This window comes from Ranitomeya variabilis, chromosome 4, assembly GCF_051348905.1.
Source record: "Ranitomeya variabilis isolate aRanVar5 chromosome 4, aRanVar5.hap1, whole genome shotgun sequence".
In the NCBI taxonomy this organism is placed as follows: domain Eukaryota; kingdom Metazoa; phylum Chordata; class Amphibia; order Anura; family Dendrobatidae; genus Ranitomeya; species Ranitomeya variabilis.
The window spans coordinates 720483527-720500612 of NC_135235.1; the positions used below are offsets into that span (position 1 = coordinate 720483527).

At 49.5% G+C, this 17086-nt stretch overlaps 1 protein-coding gene across 1 annotated transcript in view; it reads left to right on the plus strand.

Moving 5' to 3' along the window:
* Nucleotides 1-213: 213 nt before the first annotated feature.
* The window catches only part of LOC143766633 (uncharacterized), a 57639-nt gene continuing 40766 nt past the window's right edge, over nt 214-17086 (plus strand). The window contains exons 1-4 of the mRNA XM_077254438.1: nt 214-1221; nt 1351-1530; nt 1611-1734; nt 1818-1915. Coding sequence (XP_077110553.1) covers nt 1144-1221; nt 1351-1530; nt 1611-1734; nt 1818-1915 — 480 coding nt within the window. The 5' untranslated portion in view covers nt 214-1143. The remainder of the gene's footprint in view (nt 1222-1350; nt 1531-1610; nt 1735-1817; nt 1916-17086) is intronic.

Sequence of the window (17086 nt, forward strand, 5' to 3'; positions counted from 1 at the left end):
GGCTCCGCTCCGTACACCTCGTACACACACGGCTCCGCTCCGTACACCTCGTACACACACGGCTCTGCTACATCCACACTGTAAACCCCTCCTGACCCCACACATAAACTTCCCCTCATCCAGCACCATGACAACCAGCACAGCAGAGTCCTGCATACACTGAGGGCCCTGATCATGTGACCCCTGACTCCTCCCCTCCTGTGACCTCATCACAGGTCCTGTGCGCACAGAGCAGCCGTAGAAATCTCAGGCCACGGTGGTCTCCCCCAACTTCTGCTCTTTCTCCTTCTTTTCTTGCAGGGGCCGCAGTGGATTTCATCCTGGATCCATAGAGCCGAGTAGAGGAGCGATGTTCCTTCAGTCTGAGGGGAATTGATGGTGAGATTTGTCCAGCGGCCACTGTACCGAGTAAATCCCCCCAGGACTGTAGCAGGTAAAGACCCCAATATCCACCGGTGTCCCTTCTAATGGGGGAAAGTACCAAAGAAAACCATCCTATCCGGAGAAATAAACCCCGTACATGGAGACATCGGCCTCAGATATCTCCGGTCTTGTTCTTACCGACAATCTCCTATAAAAGCCTCAAACTTCTGTGTGTGACTCAGACATGAGCTCTAACGTGATAGAAGATTCCAGTGCGGGGAAGACGGGAAACCTCCATATAGAGGCCGGTGGGGATGGAGTCAGTGACCGACTCTGGACAGATCTGTTCCTAGAGCCGCAGTAGGAGATGGAGATGTCGTCCTCATCATGAAGTCGTTATTTCTCCTGTCCCGTGTAATGAATATCTCCTGCAGTATTACTAATGCCGATTCCAGGGTCGGGAAATGAGACGAGAATTAGCGTTATGGAAGATGAGTCTATGAGGAACGTATTCAGCTGCCGACTCCGAGGAAGAAACTGCTTGTTGTCTGTGGCCTAAATATATAGGTTTTATTAGTAGATGGAAAGAAGGAAACTAAATACTGTAAAATAATAAATCTCCTCATATGTTTCCCTTATTATCTCCAGTAATTGTATTATTACACAGGATTCTTATGATGTTACATCGGCTCATCTTCTTCTCATTCAGGTCTCTACAATATCGGATCCTCTCAGTGAAGATCTTCTATATAAGAGAATTTCCTGATTTACCCATCAAGGATGGATATGGACAGAGACAAAATGGCGGAGAGGATATTACACCTCACCCTAGAGATCCTCTTCCGGCTTACTGGAGAGGTGAGAGACTCTGATGACGTCACATTACATCATTCTTATCTATGGGAATAACAGATGGACAGAACTGGAGAGGTGAGGACTCTGGAAATGTCTGTAGTGAGATTTATTAATGTGTCTCTCCATAACCAGGATTACACTGTAGTGAAGAAGACCTCTAGTGAGCGCTGTCAGGACCCTGTGTCTGAGGGATGGGGAAGACCCTTGAGCCCAATCACGGGACCTCCACCTCACCCCCTGATACATGAGGACCTCAATGACCAGAAGATCCTAGAACTCACCTACAAGATGATTGAGCTGCTGACTGGAGAGGTGACACTGCTGGGAATGCAGGGACATTATACAGTAACGCTATGAAGGGATCGGGGGGATGACGGTATCATATGTGTCAGGTTCCTATAAGGTGTCAGGATGTCGCCGTCTATTTCTCCATGGAGGAGTGGGAGTATTTAGAAGGACACAAAGATCTGTACAAGGACGTCATGATGGAGGTTCCCCAGCCCCTCACATCACCAGGTAATAGACAGGACTAAATACACACTGCCTATAAGTATCTGTATGTAAAGAATGAATTCAGTCCCTGTATGTGTTTCCTCTAGATCTATCCAGTAAGAGGACAACACCAGAGAGATGTCCCCGTCCTCTTCTTCCACAGGACTGTAAACAGGAAGATCCCAATGTTCCTCAGGATCATCAGGTAGATGGAGAGAAGGTGTCATAAGATCTCCCTTAGGCCGATTTCACACTTCCGTTTATTTCCGATCCCAGAAAAACCAATACCGGAGATATCAGTGTCCGTGTGTGTAATACTTGCGGCACATGTGTGGCAACCGTGTGCCGCCTCAGTACCACACAGACGGCCGCCTGGGAAGAACTGCTACTGTAAGCGCTGTTCCCCGGTGTCGGGTGCTGAAGACGGCTCTCATCGTTCTCCCCTGTTCTGCCAGCGATCGGCAGGAGCAGAAGAGAATGATGAGTTATATTAAAGTCTGAACGATGACAGCAGGTGGGGGCTTTTGGGACTTCTACTCCCATCATCCGACACTTGCTGCCGCTAATAACAGTGACAGCAGGAGCGGATGATCGGGGTATTCCTCAGCCGCCACTTGCGATATAATTAAATAAATTAATGAAAAACCCAGTGTGGGTTCCCGCCTATTTTCTTGAACCAACCAGGCAAAACTCACAGCTGGGGGCTGCAACCCTCAGCTGTCAGGTTCAGCAAGGTTTGTTATCAAGAATAGAGGGTGTGAAGATCAGAGGTTGTGGGTTATAAAAATCACCTAGGCAGGTTAACGATGCAACTAATTTTTTTATTCCATACATCCATCGTTGTACAACAAATCCAGGTGGATGGCCAACATACAATGTCCTCAGTCCACAAGTTCCCAATCTGAGATCGGTAGTTCCACTGGCTCCATACCAGGCGATGCCCACTGTCTCCCAACTTTTGGTTGGCCCACAGATTTTGTATCTCCAGCTGCTATAGTGTGCAGTCACAGCCTATGTTCCTCCAGACGATGGAAATCCTGACCGTAGCTCATGGATACTCCTCCAGCCAACAATCTCCAAAGCTCCATAGGTCATCCATCCATTCCAGCTTGGATCCTCTTCCATCGAAATCCTTCCAACAACTGCCTGATTCAACCCTATGTCTTTTTCTCCCGCCCCCTTAAACATTTTCCTTTAGCTCACAGAACAAGGCATATTCCATCAGCTGGGACTGTATATGAGACCTCCCGTGGTGATGGCTCCCTGAGTCTACTATCCCCAACGACACAATGGGCCTAGGTTTGGGAGTACAATGGGAGCAAGACCTTGATACAAATGAGATTGATAGAGTCTGTCCTTAAGGTACCTTCACACTAAGCGACTTTGCAACGATAACGACAACGATCCGTGATGTTGCAGCGTCCTGGATAGCGATATCGTTGTGTTTGACACGCAGCAGCGATCTGGATCCTGCTGTGATATCGCTGGTCGTTGCTGAAAGTTCAGAACTTTATTTGGTCGTCAGATCGGCGTGTATCGTTGTGTTTGACAGCAAAAGCAACGATGCCAGCAATGTTTTACAATGGTAACCAGGGTAAATATCGGGTTACTAAGCGCAGGGCTGCGCTTAGTAACCCGATGTTTACCCTGGTTACCATCGTACGTGTAAAAAAAACCAAACAGTACATACTCACATTCTGATGTCTGTCACACGTCCCCCGCCGTCCGCTTCCCGCACTGACTGTGAGTGCCGGCCGTAAAGTAAAAGCAGAGCGCAGCGGTGACGTCACCGCTGCGCTCTGTTTTTACTTTACGGCCTGCACTCACAGTCAGTGCGGGTAGCAGACAGCGAGGGACGCGACACCAGAATGTGAGTATGGAGTGTTTGTTTTTTTTTACATTTGCGATGGTAACCAGGGTAAACATCGGGTTACTAAGCGCGGCCCTGCGCTTAGTAACACGAGGTTTACCCTGGTTACCCGGGGACTTCGGCATCGTTGGTTGCTGGAGAGCTGTCTGTGTGACAGCTCTCCAGCGACCACACAGCGACGCTGCAGCGTTGTCGATATCGCTGCAGCGTCGCTTAATGTGACGGTACCTTTAGGTTCACATAAATTCTAGCCTGTTCGTCTTCCTCTGCTGACTGCCACTGAATAGAAACATTGATTCCTGAGCATGAACTGCTGAGCAAGAAAATCACTAATAAAATAAAGCAAGAAAATCACTAAGAAAACACATCAAGCAAATAAACTTAAAATACAATGATATTGATGTAACCGGTGCTCCATGCTGGAAAAAGTCTTTATGTCTTAGGCTGCGTCACACTAGCAGTATTTGGTCAGTATTTTACATCAGTATTTGTAAGTCAAAACCAGGAGTGGAACAATTAGAGGAAAAGTAGAATAGAAACATATGCACCACTTCTGTATTTATCACCCACTCCTCATTTTGGCTTACAAATACTGATGTAAAATACTGACCAAATACTGCTAGTGTGACGGCAGCCTTAGGCTACGTTCACATTTGCGTTGTGCGGTGCAGTGTCGGCGACGCAACGCACAACGCATGCAAAACGCAGCTTTTTGTGACGCATGCGTCCAATTTTGGCATGATTTTCGGCGCAAAAATAATGCATCATGCAGCGTCCTGTGCGCCCTGACACGCCAAAAATGACGCATGCGTCACAAAACGCAAGACAACGCATGTTCATGCGCCCCCATGTTAAATATAGGGGCGCATGACGCATGCGCCGCTATGCATCGCCGAACCTGCGCCCGACGCAACACAAATGTGAACGTAGCCTTAGAGCGGTGGACTCTGCTCTACTTTAATTTGTCCGATAGTCTTCAGTAAGCGGCCATATCCTCACACTGGGGTCCCCATGCTATGTTTGTTTTTAAATATTTTAATAAGTAATTTAACAAAAACGGCATGGGGTCCCCCGCATTTTTGGCAACCTACCTCGCTAAAGCTCACAGCTGGGGGCTGGTATTTTCATGCTGGTAAGGGGCCATTGCTTTAGGCCCCCTCCAGCCTAAAAACAGCAGCCCACAGCTGCCCAGAAAAGGCGCATCTATTAGATGCGCCAATTATGGTGCTTTGCCTGGGTCTTCCCACTTGCCCTGTAGCAGTGGCAATTGGGGTTAATATTAGTGGGGTTAATGTCACCTTTCTATTGTCAGGTGACATGAAGCCCATGGCTTAGTAATGGAGAAGTGTCTATAGGACACCCAGGGCCGCTATCAGGGCATTGCTGCCCTGACTGGCGTATGGGGCCCAGTGGGCAGAGAGGGCCCCGTCTCATCTGCCCATCGGGCCCGGCCCCGAGACGCAGGTTCTATTGCTTTGTGGGCCCGTCTGGGCCCGCAAGGCAATAGTTAAAGCCGCCAGCCAATCGAAGGCTGGCAGCTGACGTCAGCGCGCACGTCGCCTGCGTATGACGTCATTGTCATTTGCCGGTGAGTCCGCGCTGAAATGTCTGGGATGGATGTCGGTGCTGGAGCCCGGCCAGGTAAGAAGAAATCTGTTCAGTTTTTTTTTTTTACTGAATGCGGCAAGCCCGGGGCAGATTGGAGACACAGGGGGCAGGAATAAAGAAAACACAGGGGGCAGAATGAAGAAAACACAGGGGGCAGAATGAAAACACGGGGCAGAATGAAGACAACACGGGGCAGAATGAAGACAACACAGGGGGCAGAATGAAAACACGGGGCAGAATGAAGACAACACGGGGCAGAATGAAGACAACACGGGGCAGAATGAAGACAACACGGGGCAGAATGAAAAAAACACAGGGGGCAGAATGAAAAAAACACAGGGGGCAGAATGAAAAAAACACAGGGGGCAGAATGAAAACAACAGGGGACAGAATGAAAATGGGGCAGAATGAAAACGGGGCAGAATGAAAACGGGACAGGAAAGGAAACAACACGGGGCAGAATGAAAACACTGGGCAGGAATGGAAGCAACATGGGGCAGGAATGGAAACAACACGGGGCAGAATGAAAACACGGAGAAGGAATGTAAACACAGGGGAAGAATGTGGGACACGGGCAGAATGAGACATGGGGCAGGATGTGAGACACAGGGGGGCAGGATGTGACACGGGGCAGAATGTGAGACACGGGGCAGAATGTGAGACACGGGGAAGAATGTGAGATGGGGGCAGGATGTGAGACACGTGAGACAGCAGAATGTGAGACACGGGGGCAGGATGGAGACAGATGGGGCAGGATCATGGTGTAGGATGGATACGATGGAGACAGATGGGGCAGGATCATGGGGACAGATGGAGCAGGATCATGGGGACAGATGGGGCAGGATCATGGGGACAGATGGGGCAGGATCATGGGGACAGATGGGGCAGGATCATGGGGACAGATGGAGCAGGATCATGGGGACAGATGGGGCAGGATCATGGGGACAGATGGGGCAGGATCATGGGGACAGATGGGGCAGGATCATGGGGACAGATGGGGCAGGATCATGGGGACAGATGGGGCAGGATCATGGGGACAGATGGGGCAGGATCATGGGGACAGATGGAGCAGGATCATGGGGACAGATGGGGCAGGATCATGGGGACAGATGGGGCAGGATCATGGGGACAGATGGGGCAGGATCATGGGGACAGTTGGGTCAGAATAATGGGGACAGTTGGGTCAGAATCATGGGGACAGATGGGGCAGGATCATGGGGACAGATGGGGCAGGATCATGGGAACAGATGGGGCAGGATGGATACTCATGAGGGCAGAATGGGAAAACATATGGCTGGAGCCAGGAATGAGATACATGGGGCCAGGCTGGGGGATATTATTACCATAGGGGCTAATTAAGGGATATTATTACTGCAGTGATGTGTTTATTTTATTTTTTGAGTATACTGTTTTAAATGGGGGGGCGGTCCTGTTACTGTGCAGAGCGACACTATGATAAGTAAAATTAAGTAATGTGTTCTGCAAGCGGAGCTCTAGATAACTGTTATTTCCTGCAGAGATGACTCCTGGCTGGAAGAAGTGATGGTCTGTGCAGGATTAAGAAGAAAAGGGAAGTTGAAGAAATACACTGCCACGGATTGGGGTGACTTTAGACCAACAGACGGCTATCACATGCGCAGGGGGCTTATCGTAGTTACCCCTCCACTGCCACAATGTGATGAAAACACACACAATGCTATTGACCTCTTAGTTTACAGCAGGGGCTTATTTTAGGTATCCCACTGCTCTTCAATATACCATGAACTGCAGGGATTTGGGTATATCCCGCTTACAGTTCCACTTAACACTTGCAGCTCTCTGGCGCCCCCCTTTCTGTCAGGTCAGATTAGGTACTGCACCTACGGTAATTAGTCGCCAGAATGGCTGCCTGCTATGTACTGGCTATTGGGCAGGCTGCAGCGACGCGATAACTACTCCCGCTCAGGCAGGAACAATAATTATCAAGCTGCAGTCGCTACAATCACCCAAAAGTCTGCACACGGTCGCTGCCACCAGCTCCGATCAAACGGGTCCGGAGCTAACCCAAAACAGTAGCGTAATTTCCCTTCAAAGACAGGGTACGTTTTTAGAGCATGGAGAAATAACTGGCATGAAATAATATACCCATAAAGTTTATGCAGTGTTTATCAAAATATTTTACAAAGATGTTACAAATGAGACAATTGCAAATATGTACAAGGTAATTATGAAAATAAAAGGATTAAATGAAGAAAAAAGATAACACTCACATATTCTCAGTTCATATCAGTTCAGGCAACCACACGTCCCAGCTCATTGGACGTGCTCCGGGCTCTTCCAGGAAAAGACTCAAAATCCCTCCTGAAGGGCTGCCAACAACTTAAAACCTACAGTCTGTGACCTCACAGAAAGGGCTGGCTTTTCCAGATCCTCCTACCTTTCAGTCTGAGTAACTTGAATACAAATTGGTCTAATGCTTATAACTCCGTTCCAGTACATATCAGAATCATATCACACCCAGCATTCAGCTTGTATTAACATGAGCTTTCTAATGAGAACAAGTATGTCCTATTATTTACAGAGCAATCCCTACTTCTTCACCAGATGGAGCTACAAGCCTGTGATTAGAGTCATGGATAGATCCACCGAGAGAGAATAAGAACATCTATTTTCGTGTTTTTAACGTAAACTGTTTGCGTAATATCTTACAAAAAATGGAACAAAGAACTTCCATGTGTTCTAGAAGTTTCTATTCCAGTGATAGCTGGACAAGAGCTTACCCGGCAGGAAATGCCGGTCGTAAATTCCTTGGCTCTCATAACCCCCACACTCTCTGAGAAGGAAAGTCAGGAATTTGCAGCTACGAGCTGTTGCTGAATCACTCCAAGGAGGGGGCTTAGCCCACAGCATGCTAGCAAGAGAACTAAACTTATATGATATTTCATACCATATCGTGACACCTCCCCCTTTTGGCGTGCGCTACGGCGGCAGAACCTCTCGGTATGCCTCCATGCGCACCTCAGTGGGTTCACCCTGGTGGGAGAGTCCATCTGCATTCCCATGCTCTTTGCCCGCTTTGTGTTTAATGTTGAAGTCAAATTGCTGAAGGGCAAGGCTCCAGCGTAGCAACCTGCCATTGGTTCCACACATGTTGCTTAGCCAGCGCAGAGGGTCGTGGTCAGTCACCACAGTGAAGGTGCGACTGTACAAGTAGGGCTGCAAGTGCTGCAGGGCCCAGACTATGGCCAGGCACTCCTTCTCAATGGTGGAGTAGGCCACTTCCCTCGGCAAAAGTTTCCGGCTCAGGTACAACACGGGGTGCTCTTGGTCCTCCGAGTCAACCTGGCTGAGCACAGCACCAAGGCCAAACTCGCTGGTGTCGGTCTGTACCAAGAACGGTCGACTGCTGTCGACTGCTTTCAACACAGGGTGTTGCACAGTGCTGTTTTCAACGCCTGGAAGGCCCCCTCACAGCCATCTGTCCAGTTGACGATGTGGGGTAGCTTCTTCCTGGTGAGGTCCGTCAAAGGTTTTGCCAGGCTACTATAGTGCTGCACAAAGCGCCTATAGTACCCTGCAGTGCCCAGGAAGGACATCACCTGTTTCTTGGTCCCAGGAGTGGGCCAGTTCACGATCACGCCCACTTTGTCAGGCTCCGGTTTCAGGGTGCCTCCGCCTACCCGGTGCCCCAGGTAGTGGACCTCCCTCATGCCCATCTGGCACTTTCCCGGCTTGATAGTCAGGCCTGCTTGGTGAATTCGCCTGAGCACCTCCTCGAGATGCTGCAGGTGTTCATCCCAGGAGGGACTGAAGATGGCAATGTCATCTAAGTACGCCACGGCGTACTTCTCCAGTCCCTGAAGCAGGAGATTGACCATCCGCTGGAAAGTGGCAGGGGCATTCTTCATGCCAAAGGGCATGACCGTGGACTCGTACAGTCCAAAGGGGGTGATAAAGGCGGACTTCTCCTGTGCCTCGGGGCTCAGGGGAATCTGCCAGTATCCGAGACTCAGATCCATTATTGTCAGGTATTCTGCGCCAGCTAACTTCTCAAGCAGCTCCTCGATGCGCGGCATTGGGTGCGCGTCAGAGGCTGTAATGGCGTTGAGCCCCCTGTAGTCCACGCAGAACCGGGTGGTCCGGTCCTTTTTTGGCACGAGAACTACAGGTGAGGCCCACGCGCTCTTTGACCGCCGAATCACCCCCAGCTGTAACATCTCATCGATCTCCTGGCGCATAATCTGCTGCACCTGGTCAGAGATTCGATAGGGTGTTCGCCGTAGTGGGGCGTGATTCCCGGTGTCCACCTCGTGGACGGCTAACTCAGTCCTTCCAGGTCGGTTGGAGAACACGACCCGGAAGGGTTCCAGTGTGGTTTGCAACTGCAACCGCTGTGGTTCATCTAGCGAGGCGCTTACCTCCACGTCCTCAATGGACCCACGGGCCTTGGCTTGGGCCAGCATGTCCAGGAGGGTGTCTTCCTCCCCTTCTTCGGGTGCGCTGCAGAACGGTAGGACAAAAGGTTCACGTTCGTGATGAGCCTTCATCATGTTGACGTGAAAGGCCTTTCGCCTACCCCGAGCGTGGTCAAGCGTGACCACATAGGTGACCGGGTTGAGCTGTTGGTGGACGACGTACGGGCCCTCCCAGGCTGCCTGAAGCTTATCCGTTGGTACGGGAACCAGCACCCACACCTTTTGACCCACGTGGTAGGTCCGCTCCCAGGCGTTCTGGTCATACCAGTGCTTCTGATCAGCCTGCGCCTGCGTCATGTTGTCATGCACCAACTGCGTCAAGGTCTGCATCTGGTCACGGAAGCGCATGACATACTCCACTATGGACACTTCAGAAGGGTTCGGCTCCTCTTCCCAGGATTCTCTTACCAACCCAAGGGGTCCCCGGACTCGCCTGCCGTACAGGAGCTCGAAGGGGGAGAACCCCGTCGAGGCCTGCGGAACCTCTCGGTAAGCGAATAGCAGGTGTGGGAGGTACCGCTCCCAGTCGCGCCCTTGTGTCTCAACCAGCATGCGTAGCATCTGTTTGAGGGTACCATTGAAGCGTTCACACAAGCCATTGGTCTGTGGGTGATACGCACTCGATACCAGGTGCTTCACCTGCATTTTCTTACAGAGAGCCTCCATTAGGTGAGACATAAATTGGGTCCCTCGATCAGTAAGCATTTCCCTGGGAAATCCTACACGTGAAAAGATGGCCAACAGGGCATCCGCCACCTTATCTGCCCTAGTTGACGACAGAGCTTCTGCCTCTGGGTACCGGGTAGCGTAGTCTACCACAGTAAGAATATATCGCTTTCCAGAGCTGCTGGAGACGGCCAGCGGGCCCACAATGTCCACCGCAATCCTCTGGAAAGGCTCCTCTATCACTGGCAAAGGGATCAGGGGAGCCTTAAGAGCAGGCCCCGCCTTCCCCACTCTTTGACAGGTGACACAGGAGCGGCAGTAGTTTGACACATCTGTCCCCATCTTAGGCCAATAGAAGTGTTGAGACAGCCGGGCCTTAGTTTTGCTGATCCCCAAGTGTCCAGCTAGCGGGATCTCATGGGCAATCCGCAACAACTCACCCCGGAATTGCTGCGGGACGACCAGCTGTCTTTCCCTCAACCACTCCTTTTGCGATTTTCCGGGTACTGTCTCCCGGTACAACCTTCCTCCTTCCCAGAACACCTTCTCCTTATCAGTCTCGGAGAAGCGCGTCCCGGCGAGTTGTCTCAAACTCTCTAGGCTCGCATCTGTGTGCAGAGCGGCCTGAAACTCCTGGCTAGGGGAAGCCAGAAGCGACGTCAGGGTCCCTTCCTCACGGAAGCCCTCTGGGACCTGCACTGGGTCCACCTCTGGTTCAGTCATACTGATGACTGAGGAGGGTCCGGGAGGCAGACAGTTATTTGCGTTCCGGGCACTCTGACTGCGGATGACAGCAGCTATGTAGGCTGTCTCCCCGGGGGTTTCTACAGACCCATCAACCGACGCTGCTACGGGTTCTACCTCCCCATCCACCCCCATTACCTCAGGAGCATTGCTACTTAGGGGCCAGTTACCTTCCTCGGTGGCACTGGTCAATTGCATGGCATCACCTTCCTCACGGTTCCCATGTATCTCCCCATTTCCGGTAGCACCGACACTTGCCCCTGCTAGGGGTTCCTCAGCCGTCTCACTCCGCAGAGCGACGTGGCTGAGCACTCCTGTACCTACGGACACATCAACTTTCATAGAAACATCATTATTAGGTACAGTTGGCACAGGTACAACATTTTCACCATCAATCCTAGGGAAAAAATGGTTATCAGATGCAACATTACAAGATAAAGCATGGTCAGGTAACACATGCGATTTCCCATCATCATCATCAGGGTTAACTTTACCCTCATTAGTAGATTGGGGAGGGGTGTCAATGACGAAGTGCGCCACCAACCTCCCCAAATCAGTCCCCAACAAAACATCGGTGGGCAAATTATCAGACAGCCCCACTTCCTTCACCCCGCTCCCAGCACCCCAATCAATAAAAACCCGGGCCATCGGTAAGGGACAGCTGATGCCCCCAATCCCAGTGACAGTTAGGGTTTTCCCCAGAATGATTTCTTCAGGGGCCGCCAGTTCGGGTCGGATGAGGGTTCGTTCAGCCCCGGTGTCCTTGAGGCCTGTAGCAACATGACCTCTCACAATGACATGCTGTACGTTATCACACCCCCTCCCAGCCACACCACCCACCAAAAGAACTGCTGCATTAGGCCCTGGGGCCTTGGATGAGGGGTTCTTCTGCTTGGCTGGACATTGGTGACTGAGGTGTCCAGTCTGCCTGCAGTGGTAACACTGGCGAAGTTCGGTGGTAGGTCTGGTGCTGTTGGCCACGGGGACAGGACCTCTGGTGTGTTGGCTGGCAGGGGTACTGGCGTTGGCTGCAGGCTTACCCCCTCTCCAGCTGGTGGTGACTGTCTTCCGCACTTCCGATTTACGGTTGGCCTCATAGGCATCGGCAATCTGCGCTGCTTTCGTCACGTCTTTGGGTTCTCTGTCCATCACGAACTGTCGCACCTCAGTTGGGCATAGATGGAAGAACTGGTCTTTGATCATCAGGTCTCGCAGCTGGGCAAAAGTGGTTACTGACAGTCCTTGGGTCCACTGGTCAAAGTGGGTCCCCAGTCCATGCACCACATCACTGTAGCTGTCATGTGGGCCACGTTGGAGGGTCCGGAACTTCTTACGGTACACCTCGGGTGTAAGCTGGTACTTGGCTATCAGAGCCTGCTTGTTGGCCTCATAGTCACCATCTTGTTCTTGAGGGAGGGCAGCAAACGCCTCCAGAGCTTTTCCTCTCAGCCCTGGTGTCAGGTACCGTGCCCATTCTTGTGTAGGCAGCTGGTACTGTCTGCAGGCTTTCTCAAAGGCCCGCAGAAACGTGTCCAAGTCCCCATCCTTTTCCATAGCAGGAAAGTGGTCAGGCCGGGGCTTCGGTATCTGAGCGCTGCTGGGCTCATGACTGGACTGGGACGACCCCTGCATTTGTAGTTGGGCCATCTGCAGCTGGTACTCCCTCTCCGCTTGGGCCTCTCGCTCGGCTCGCTGGGCCTCTCGCTCGGCTCGGGCCTCTCGCTCGGCTCGCTCCTGGTATTGCTGGATCAGCTGCAGACGTCGGTCCAGGTCATCTGCGGAGCATTGTTGCAGAGCCAGCTGCAGGAGGTGGTCTGCACCCCCCTGGTTGCCAGTAGGGCCCGTATTCTGTGGTTGGACCTCTGCTGCAGCACCATGCTCGCTTGTGCCGGCTTCTGCGGCCTCTGGGCTCTGTGGCCTGGCTTGGTCTGCTTCAAATTGCACCAGTTCAGCGACCATTTGAGCCTTGGACTTGTCCTGGGGTTTCAGGCCATGGTACATGCATATCACAGCAAGAGTGTCCCTCTTCTGCTGGGTGTACCAGGCTTCTCCTTTCGTTGCCATGGTTGCCAAATAAAAGATAGGATAGAAAAACGAAGAAAAAGGGAGGGGATAATCACCAGTACACAATTGTCTCACAACTAATAAACACTGAGTTCTTTCTCCAAAGTTATTTGCGCAGAGTTCTCGCAAGAACTTTCTGCAAGTTTTTAGTGAGAGGAATGATTGCTCAAACCAAATCACTAATGCTCTAATATCCCACCGCCTTGCCACCAATATGTCACGGATTGGGGTGACTTTAGACCAATAGACGGCTATCACATGCGCAGGGGGCTTATCTTAGTTACCCCTCCACTGCCACAATGTGATGAAAACACACACAATGCTATTGCCTTCTTAGTTTATAGCAGGGGCTTATTTTAAGTATCCCACTGCTCTTCAATATACCATGAACTGCAGGGATTTGGGTATATCCCGCTTACAGTTCCACTTAACACTTGCAGCTCTCTGGCGCCCCCCTTTCTGTCAGGTCAGATTAGGTACTGCACCTAGGGTAATTAGTCGCCAGAATGGCTGCCTGCTATGTACTGGCTATTGGGCAGGCTGCAGCGACGCGATAACTACTCCCGCTCAGGCAGGAACAATAATTATCAAGCCGCAGTCGCTACAATCACCCAAAAGTCTGCACACGGTCGCTGCCACCAGCTCCGATCAAACGGGTCCGGAGCTAACCCAAAACAGTAGCGTAATTTCCCTTCAAAGACAGGGTACGTTTTTAGAGCATGGAGAAATAACTGGCATGAAATAATATACCCATAAAGTTTATGCAGTGTTTATCAAAATATTTTACAAAGATGTTACAAATGAGACAATTGCAAATATGTACAAGGTAATTATGAAAATAAAAGGATTAAATGAAGAAAAAAGATAACACTCACATATTCTCAGTTCATATCAGTTCAGGCAACCACACGTCCCAGCTCATTGGACGTGCTCCGGGCTCTTCCAGGAAAAGAGTCAAAATCCCTCCTGAAGGGCTGCCAACAACTTAAAACCTACAGTCTGTGACCTCACAGAAAGGGCTGGCTTTTCCAGATCCTCCTACCTTTCAGTCTGAGTAACTTGAATACAAATTGGTCTAATGCTTATAACTCCGTTCCAGTACATATCAGAATCATATCACACCCAGCATTCAGCTTGTATTAACATGAGCTTTCTAATGAGATCAAGTGTGTCCTATTATTTACAGAGCAATCCCTACTTCTTCACCAGATGGAGCTACAAGCCTGTGATTAGAGTCATGGATAGATCCACCGAGAGAGAATAAGAACATCTATTTTCGTGTTTTTAACGTAAACGGTTTGCGTAATATCTTACAAAAATGGAACAAAGAACTTCCATGTGTTCTAGAAGTTTCTATTCCAGTGATAGCTGGACAAGAGCTTACCCGGCAGGAAATGCCGGTCGTAAATTCCTTGGCTCTCATAACCCCCACACTCTCTGAGAAGGAAAGTCAGGAATTTGCAGCTACGAGCTGTTGCTGAATCACTCCAAGGAGGGGGCTTAGCCCACAGCATGCTAGCAAGAGAACTAAACTTATATGATATTTCATACCATATCGTGACATACACCTAGAGACGTCACTGGTGAGTCAGTGTGTTACCTGTACACTGAGACTATACACTGTAAACTATATACAGTGGTCCTGTGTACAATGTCACCAGTGCTCACTGTATTACTTTTACACTGACACTATATACAGAGCTCCTGTGTATAATGTCACCGGTGATCACTGTATTACCTGTACACAGACACTGCATACTTAGTACAGATCTCCTGTGTATAATGGCCCTTTTGGTGATAGTATTGCGTTTTTTTTATTAATGATCAGTATTTTAATATTCAGTCACCATGTGGTGGTAATATGTTCTCCGGCCATGGTGTAACGATATTTGTTCCCTGTATGTAGTATTATTCGTCACCATGTGGTGGTAATATGTGGTCTGGGGTAATATGTGGTCTGGTCATGGTGTGGTGGTATTTGTCTCTTGTATCTGGTATTATTCGGTCACTGTGGTGGTAATATATGATCTGGACATGGTGTGGCAGTATTAGTTCCTTGTATGTGGTATTACAGGTCACTGTGGTGGTAATATGTGATCTGGTCATGGTGCAGTGTATTTGTCCCTTGTATATGATATTATTGGTCATATTAAAAATTGAAAAATAAATAAAAATATACCTAAATTGTATTGCATATTTTAACAAATTTTTAATAGATTAGCGTAGAGTAGAGCTCGGCCAAAAGAGTCTGCCTTGTGGTGGCAGATTAGAAAAATATTTTGGCTAAAACAAAAGCTGCTGGCTATATGTGTGATCTGGTGATGGGAACTGTTATTGTGTGATTGGTGAGAACTGGAGTTTTTTCAAGAGAGAACGGAGGGACTTTGGACAGTTTGAGGGGTGGAGGCGGGGCTGGGGTGGAGCTTGGGTGGAGTCTCAAAGGGGCCCCGAAAATTTTGCCAGTATGGGGCCCCGAAATTCCTAGTGGCAGGCCTGAAGACACCTATCCATTACTATTCCTATAGCTATACAGTATGTATATAAAGACACAGCCAGAATAAAATCCTTTAATTGAAAAAATTACACATTCCTTTATTAATCTCAATTAAACCATAGTTACTGCATCGTCTAATTCCACCGAAGTCCTCGATCTATAATAAAAGTAAAATAAAAAAACAATATACCATACCTGTCTGTTGTTCTGTCCCATGCTGTAATCCATGTCTGGGGGCTAAATAGATTTCAAGCTGGACAGTGCCAAGATGCGACCGTCCAGGCTGAAAACCACTGGTGAATGAGCTTCTGTGAGCGCAGCCTCAGTGACTAGCGGTGATGTCATCACTGGCATTTTTCCCACGGTCCTGAGGTCACCGTAGTTCAGCCCGGCCTCGATGATGTCACCGATGGTAAATGATGCTGCGCTCTCATCAGCTCATTCACCAGTGGTACTCAGCCTGGACGGTCGCATCTTGGCACCATCCAGGTTGAAAACTAATTATCCCCCAGACATGGATTACGGCATGAGACAGAATGACAGACAGGTATGGTATATTATTGTTTTGTTATTTTATTTTTATTACAGGAGATCGAGGGCTTTGGTGGAATTAGTCAAGGTCATAAGTATGGTTTAATTGAGAATATTAAAGGAGTCATTTTTTCAATTAAAGGACTTTATTCTGGCTGTGTCTTTATTTACCATATAACTATATTATTAGTAATGGAGAGATGTCTTAGACGCTTCTCCATTACTAAACTGTGGGCTTGATGTCACCTGACAATACAAAGATGAAATCAACCCCACAAATATTAAATCCTCTTGCCACCGCTACAGGGCAAGTGGGAAGAGTCGGACAAAGCGCCAAAATTGGCGCATCTAATAGATGCACCTTTTCTAGGCAGCTGCAGGCTGCTGTTTTTAGGCTGGGGGTCAATATCCATGACCCCATACCAGCCTGAGAATACTAGTCCCAAGCTGTGAGCTTTAGCAAAGCTGGTTGTCAAAAATGGGGGGGACCCCACGCCATTTTTTAAAATTATTTGTTTAAATAAATATAAAAATATCGTGGGTACCCCTCTATTCTTGATAACCAACCTTGCTGAATCTGACAGCTGGGGGTTGCAGCCCCCAGCTGTGAGTTTTGTGTGGTTGGGTTAAGGAAATAGGGGGAACCCAGACCAGGGTTTTTCATTCATTTATTTCGATATATTGCAGGTGGCGGGTGAGGAATACCCCTATCATCTGCTCCTACTGTCACTAATATTAGCGGCAGCAGGTGTCAGATGATGGGAGTAATAGTCCCCAAAGCCACCACCTGCTGTCATCGTTCGGACTTTAATATCTTTCGGACTTTAATATAACTCTCATCATTCTCCTCGCGCCGACCTCCGGCAAAGCAGGAGAGAATGATGAGAGCTGTCTTCAGCACCTGCCGAGGGGAAACAGCGCTTACTGTAGCGCTTCTTCCCCGGT